The sequence below is a fragment of the Pistacia vera genome, unplaced genomic scaffold, assembly GCF_008641045.1.
Source record: "Pistacia vera cultivar Batoury unplaced genomic scaffold, PisVer_v2 Contig121, whole genome shotgun sequence".
Classification (NCBI taxonomy): Eukaryota; Viridiplantae; Streptophyta; class Magnoliopsida; order Sapindales; family Anacardiaceae; genus Pistacia; species Pistacia vera.
This window is the reverse complement of record NW_022195260.1, coordinates 1,982,946-1,989,738: the sequence shown is the minus strand read 5'-3', so window position 1 is coordinate 1,989,738 and position 6,793 is coordinate 1,982,946. Positions and strand designations below refer to the sequence as shown.

The 6,793-nt window shown below is 34.4% G+C and overlaps 1 protein-coding gene across 1 annotated transcript; it reads right to left on the bottom strand.

Moving 5' to 3' along the window:
- Positions 1-466: 466 nt before the first annotated feature.
- Positions 467-4,537, bottom strand: LOC116113478 (probable disease resistance protein At4g14610). The gene is made up of 5 exons (XM_031399635.1): positions 4,400-4,537; positions 3,521-4,322; positions 2,801-3,087; positions 1,763-2,712; positions 467-569 (listed from the first exon to the last, which is right to left on the bottom strand). The coding sequence occupies exons 1-5, from the start codon at positions 4,535-4,537 to the stop codon at positions 467-469; spliced, it is 2,280 nt and encodes a 759-aa protein (XP_031255495.1).
- Positions 4,538-6,793: the final 2,256 nt, after the last annotated feature.

Genomic DNA, 6,793 nt, shown 5'->3' with positions numbered 1-6,793 from the left:
TTCACTTATGTACCCATCTGATAGACATTTCAGCAAAACAAATCTGAAAATCAGTTATACAAATAAAAAAATTTGTTGAAACAATGAAACAGAGAGGTTTCCACATGAGAATTACATATCAAGTACAAGTGTTAGAGAACGTAATATTACTGCTAATCCTTTATCATTTGAAAGAGCTTATTGCAATTTTAAGCTATCGTATGAATCACACTTCTTTCCAGAAAGAAAGCACAGTAATTATCAAACAATTACTAAACTTCTGCTTCAATTTCTGAACTAATTGCAGGCAATAATGTTGCAGGACTAAGGTAGGTTTAATTGTAAACAAGACAATGATTAGCATCTTTATCCAATGGAATCTTCAATCTTCTTCTGCTTCACTTGCATAAGTTGCATCTTAGCCTTCATTTCTGCCACTTCAGTCTACATATTTTTTGCCTCGTTTGAGCTATATGTAGCAACGTCATCAACCAGGTTGAACTCTTGCACGGGGACATCGAGCTGCATATTTTTCTCGGATGTACCGCACTGCTCTTACACTGAATTCGAAAATCTTTTCCTCAATAGTGCTACGTCAATTGCCAGAATCATCAAAACTAAATGTCAGGTAGTTCGATGTACAACAAATCTTCAAGCGTAATTACGACTTTTCATTAATCAAAACAGGTCAGCCATCCATTTAGACGGAAAAAAAGTAACTGTATGTCGAATTTATGACATGAGTGACAAAGTGTCAATTTAGAAAGTTTTGAGGCATGCAATTGTCTTAAGTTATTTACTTTTTTTAAAAATAATAAAATATGTAATGGTTTGACAACATGAAAAGGTAACACTGCAGGCTGCAGCATCATTGGTGGGGGGAGATTATTTGAAGGCTCACTTCGAGTCCCTTCCTCGTGTATGTTTTCAAAAAAATTGTTTCCGGCTAAATGAACTGCTAAATATCATTTCAACCCTTCTTATTTCTACTTCTACATATAGGCCTTCTAAAGCATATTCCCAGTCCCTCTTAGTTTTAATATCTTTCAATTTTACCCTTATAAAATTGACTTTTTTCATTAAATTACCAATTAACCACTCAATTTACCGTTTAAATTAATAAAAAATTAAGTCTTATAATACCTATATTTTTAAATACATAATTTTTTATTAGTACATAATTTCATAATTGTCAAGAGCCTAAGTGTCAATGAAGCTAGTTTTTCTAGTAGAGTGTTGAGAAAATTCATCAATAATGTTTAATTCTGTAATTTGATAGCATGTTACTCTTTGGGATTTTGGTAAGAGAGGAAATCAAAGAAGAAAAGTAGAAAGCTATAAATGTCTCTACTCTAAATCATGATCAACAAAAGTCAATGGTGACAAAAGAGAATTTAAAAAGTAGTTACATTTAATGTCAACTCAACATATCTTATCACCTATGAACGGTTCATAACGTGTGTCAAAAATTTAAGTGATAGTATTAGTCTTTTCCAAGGACAAGTTGATTCCCCTACTTAGATTTTTGTGTTTGAAACAATCTAGATAAGGAACTACTAATATCAAATATTAAAGTATCAGTCTCCTCTATCTGATACTACAAATATATGATGTAATCCTACTTTTTGAGCAGCGACAAAAATTTTTAGATTTGACTGCGTATTCCACTTTGGTCTCTCTAATGAGTAAATTTGATATTGTTTACAGGAAAATGAACTTAAGTACTACAACAAAATAAAATTAATAGATCTAGATTGGATTCGAAAGTACGGAGGATACGTACCTTTCAAACACTGTTGCTTCATATGTATAACTTGGATTATCTGAATACCGCCAAACAGCTTCTTTAAAGTGTGGAAAATTGTCGGAACAATATTGTGCTGTCTGATGCATAGAGGGAGAAGAAACTTTTGAACTCGAATTCTCCCATTCCAGCTCCTCCCACCACTCTTTATGTCCCAAGATCGAAATTCTGCTGTTATTCTCGTTGAAAACGTCAAGTGAGAGTTTTGTTAGACTTGGGCAATTGTCTACGTGTATCGTCTCCAGGGAAGGGAGGTGCATGACACGGCATATGCTCTTTAGAAGTGGTAGATCACTAAAATTCATTTGCTTCAGATTTTCAAACATGTTAAGGTCGCCTGATGAAGAGCTGAATTCATACGGAATTATTTCTTCTAATAAGGGACAATTTCCAGCAAAAATAAATCTAAGCCGTGTAGCATATCTGACGCATGCCAAATCTTTTATCAAACAATTATTGATATAGAGATCATGAAGGTTGTCGAAACGGCTAGAACTTAGGACTGAAGAGGATGATTTTAATTGAAATACAGCATCGACTGTAAACAAGGTGACACTAATTTCTTCTATATCTTCCAAGCACTCCAACTCTTGTAACAATATTGTATTCCAAAAGGGCTGAAAATACAGCCGGCCATTTTTAGTTGGTACTCTGCCGAACACTAGGAGCGATGAAAGACTTGATATCACTCCTTCTGGAATAGCTTTGAGTCCCCTTGTACCATCTAACAGCAGAAACCTCAATTTTGTCCAACTGTTAGCCATAATTGGCAACTCTTCTATATCCGTATCCGACGAATTAAGATACGGCAAATTTATCATTTCAAGCATGGCAGGCAACCGAGTTAAGAAAAGATGCTTTGACAATTCTAAAACTTTCATGGCATGCATAGATTGAAAGAATGGACTAGGAAATGTGTCTATTGAAGTCTGTCTAACAAAAAAACGTTAGCAGACGCGGACAAAATGGTGTTTCCCTGAAAAGTTTAACACTTCCACCCCACAGTGATATTCTTACTGCCTCCTTCCATGTAGCAATGCCATGTTTTTTAATGGATTCTTGATTTTCAAAAACAAAAATCTTGTTCTCCTTGACCGAAGCTAACCACAGAGCCATATCACGAAGGACGTCGTGCATCTTAACATAATCATCAGAATCTCCAACCTTTTCCAACAGACTTGCATGTTTCAAACTTCTAATAATAAACTCTCCTGCATCTCTTGTATCATTTAAACCATAATTATGCAAAATTCCCTCCGCAATCCAGAGGTCAATTACTTCATCTTTTCTAATCATATGATCCTCTGGAAACAAGGAACAATAAAGAAAACAATTTTTGTGTTTATCATCCCCCAAGCTATCATAACTAAACCTCAAAACTCGAAAGACACTACTTTCCATATCTGCAAACTCAGACGGATGACTCTGCAATGTGTTGATAACATACCGCCATTCCTCTGGTGTTCTCTGAACGTACAGAGGAAGAGAGAGTTTTCTGAATAATGCTCTTAACTTTCATTTATTTACAAGAGAGTTTATATACAAGTCTTTACTAACTAATTACTGACTTACTAACTACTTAAGCAACTAATCCAACTAATTAAAACTGACTAATTAACAACTTAACAAACCAGCTAACTGATAACTATTGAATTACATAAATACCCCTTCCAGTTAATTCCTACATTCTCCTATTGGACATGGCCCTCCCAACCGCGATCAAAGCAAGCGGCAAACCTTTGCACTTTTTAGCAACAGTTTCAGCAAACTTTGTAATTTGATGATGCGAGTTCAAAACTTCGTCCGTCACACATCGTCGAAACAATTCAAAGGATTCATCAAATGACAAACACTTCACTTCGAATTTCTTGACAGCAGCGTCCATGCTATGGCACACATCCGCTGAACGGGTTGTGAATAGAATTTTTGACCCATTTTGATGGCATGAAAGGTCAGGAACTCCCATGTCGAGCAGATCTATTCGCTGATTTCGCTCCCACAGATCGTCTAGTAATAGCACAAACTTTTTTCTACATAAGCTTCTGAAGATTTCTGCAGCTCTACCATGCTCATCTATTTTGCTTTTCCATTTTCCTTCTGGAATATCTAATTTATTTCGTATAACTTCTTGAATTCGATTCAAGTTCACTTCTTTAGACACCGTAACCCAAATCACCAAATCAAAATCTCGTCTTTTATCGATGAATTTATTGCTGAGTTTCTGTAAGCGGGTGGTCTTGCCAACACCTCCTATCCCATATATGCCGATCGCACTCACTTCATGGTCGTCAAGACAACTCCAAACTTCATCCAATATGGAGTCCATGCCCAGAGTCTTCTTCACAGATATCTCATCCACTGGATGCGGAGGAAGTTTTTCAGAAACATCATCCAAAGATTTGAATTCCTTCCCTTTGTTTATTAAATCCTTCACAGCTTCGGTCCCCTTATTTACTTCTTTACCAAGCTTGTAGCTAGAGTAACAGTTCCTGGGACCGCAACTTCCCAAACATTTCTTTTGGATCTCTCGCTCTCCCTTCTGCAAAATATTCTGCACTTTCTCTAATTTGAGTTGCACACTTTCCAGCCATCCTTCAACTTGGTTTGTACGCTTACGATATTGCTCCTGACATCTTTGCTGATGTTTTCGAGTTCATCCCTTGTCTGTCTTAATGAAGTCAAGTTCTCTTGGAGATGACAGATGATAGCAATGCGATTGGAAATGCAATTCCACGGTGTTGGGAGAAAGCCCATGATTGGACCCAAGAAATCCATGATCACCAAAGCAAAGAGTTTAGAACAATTAGTGAAGCCCAATAGATGTTAAGCAACCACAAACTACACCAAGTTGGCGACGATGACCAAACTTTGGGAGTTTTGGGGTAGAAGAGGCGTGGGAGCAAGAAGAGATGTGTGTGGAGATTATACAAGGATTTGAGCTGTAAAAATAGTTTGTTCTGGATCAACACTCTTCTCCCTGAGCGCCAATCGCACCAGTCGAGCAGAGAGTTTAGTTTTTAGACTTTGAACAATGTAATTTGTCTTCATCCTTTATTTCTACCCAAATTACGACTTAACTATTTTTTTTTATTTCAACTGAAAAGTCAGTAAACGTTTTATAATAGAAATCTTTTTCATGAATCCAGCTGTACCTCAGTCTGAATTTGTAGTGCCGCAATGCAATCCTCCCTTCATACCTGGTGATCTTCCTTTATATGAATTTTAAAGGATGAATCTTTGGTAAAACGTTGTTGGCCACTGTATCATCTAGTAAATAGCCCTTATTAGACAAACAAATTAACTAATTAATCTTTAACCTCCAAAACTCTATAATCAAATATAATATCTCCAAAAAAAAAAAAAAAAAAAAAAAAAAATCGTATCTTTTCTTTTTTCACATAATGCACTTAACCATCTTCTCTGGTTCTTACAAAAAGAAAATTTGTTCTTCTTTCTTTTCTCTTACACAGAAGAAATATCATCATCTTTTTTGGTTCTTCCCAAAAAAACTCTCATGCTTCTCAAACTTCAATCAACACAAACCCAAAAGAAAATGGAAAAATAAAAAAAGTAACTGAACATGGACTTCGATAGCTTGAGAAATCGGTGGCTGGAGGGTGGTGGTGTTATTGAGATGTTGCTGCCATCCTCGCTCACGGCCACACCATGCCTTGCATCGTTTGCCATCCTAAAGGCTAAAAAATGATATAAAAATAGGTGTAAAATTAAGGAGAAGCTATTGATACTATATGTGGAAGGATCAATGACCCCTTAAAATTATACCATTTTTAATGTCGAACATTAGGTTTTACATGATACAATAATCAATGGTGTAGATTTGAGTAGTAGAGATAAGTTGGTTTTAAAAATTGGTGTAATTAAGAGGGGAATTAAAAAAATTATGCATATTTAACGGATGTTTTTCATTTCTCTCCTCTTTCTTTCCACTTAATTTCTCCCATCCCTTTAAATTTACACTTTTTTTTTTTTTTTTCGGTGACTAGGGTTGTCCGGACTCACTTGTGCCGTTGTGCGCAGCTCAATTAATCTAATCCCTCGAGACCTAAAGTTGAAAACCATGTAAATCATTTCAGTGGTCACCCTTATTAGTAACTTAGGTAGATTAAATTCAAGACTTTTTAAGTAATACATCCAAGAGTTTTTGTTGACTGTTGGGTCACCCAATGGTAGTTAAATTTATACTTCACTTTTAAGCAAAAATTAGGTTTTTTTTTTTTTTTTTTTCACTTAAACAATGTTATTAGTAATACGTTTTTCTAAGCCTTTATGATTAGAAATTTTGTGTATTATTGATACTAATACTTAGAAACACTTATTATATGATATAGTGGGATACTTAGAAACACTTATTATATGATAATATAATTCGAAATATTATATTACACAATAATTTCATATTTTATTAAAGTGTTGCAATCAATATTTTAATGAAGAGTAATTAGATATAAAGAATAAAGAAAGAATTTCTCTTGGAGATAATATAGACTATGGAGGTAGACAATATTGAATGGCATTTTTTAATATTGAAATTGACTTAATGTGGACAAATTTGATGTTAATTATCTTGACATTAAGAAACCCATATAGGTAAGCAATTTGAATATTTTATTTCATCTAGCTAGGCAAAATTGACCCAATTATTTTAAATGAGTGACATTAAATTTAATAATTAAAATATAAATCTTATAGGTTTCATTTGACATACAGTATTATTCAAACATCCATCCCTAATTTTTGGTGTAAAAACAAAATCCTCTTAAAGTACGAAAAATAACAAAGATTACCATGTCGTTAATTAACCATTAGTGGATCATCAGAATATACACTATTATGAATTTATAAATATTTATTGAATTACCCTAATGTCATATATTTTAACATTTATGGTACATTTAATTCGGGATCATATAAGATAACCGATTGATCTTATACAATCCTGAATTTCGTAGTGCTGCAATCCTCTCTTCACACCTGGTGATCTTCCTTTAT

Bases quoted from the DNA above. Each gene is read 5' to 3' on its own strand.
- LOC116113478 (XM_031399635.1), bottom strand. From the start codon at position 4,537: ATGGGCTTTCTCCCAACACCGTGGAATTGCATTTCCAATCGCATTGCT. The intron at 2,713-2,800 runs GTAAGAATATCA...TTTGTTAGACAG, and splicing joins TTGCTACATGGAAGGAGGCA to ACTTCAATAGACACATTTCC. The intron at 570-1,762 runs GTACGTATCCTC...CAATTGACGTAG, and splicing joins GAAGCAACAGTGTTTGAAAG to CACTATTGAGGAAAAGATTT.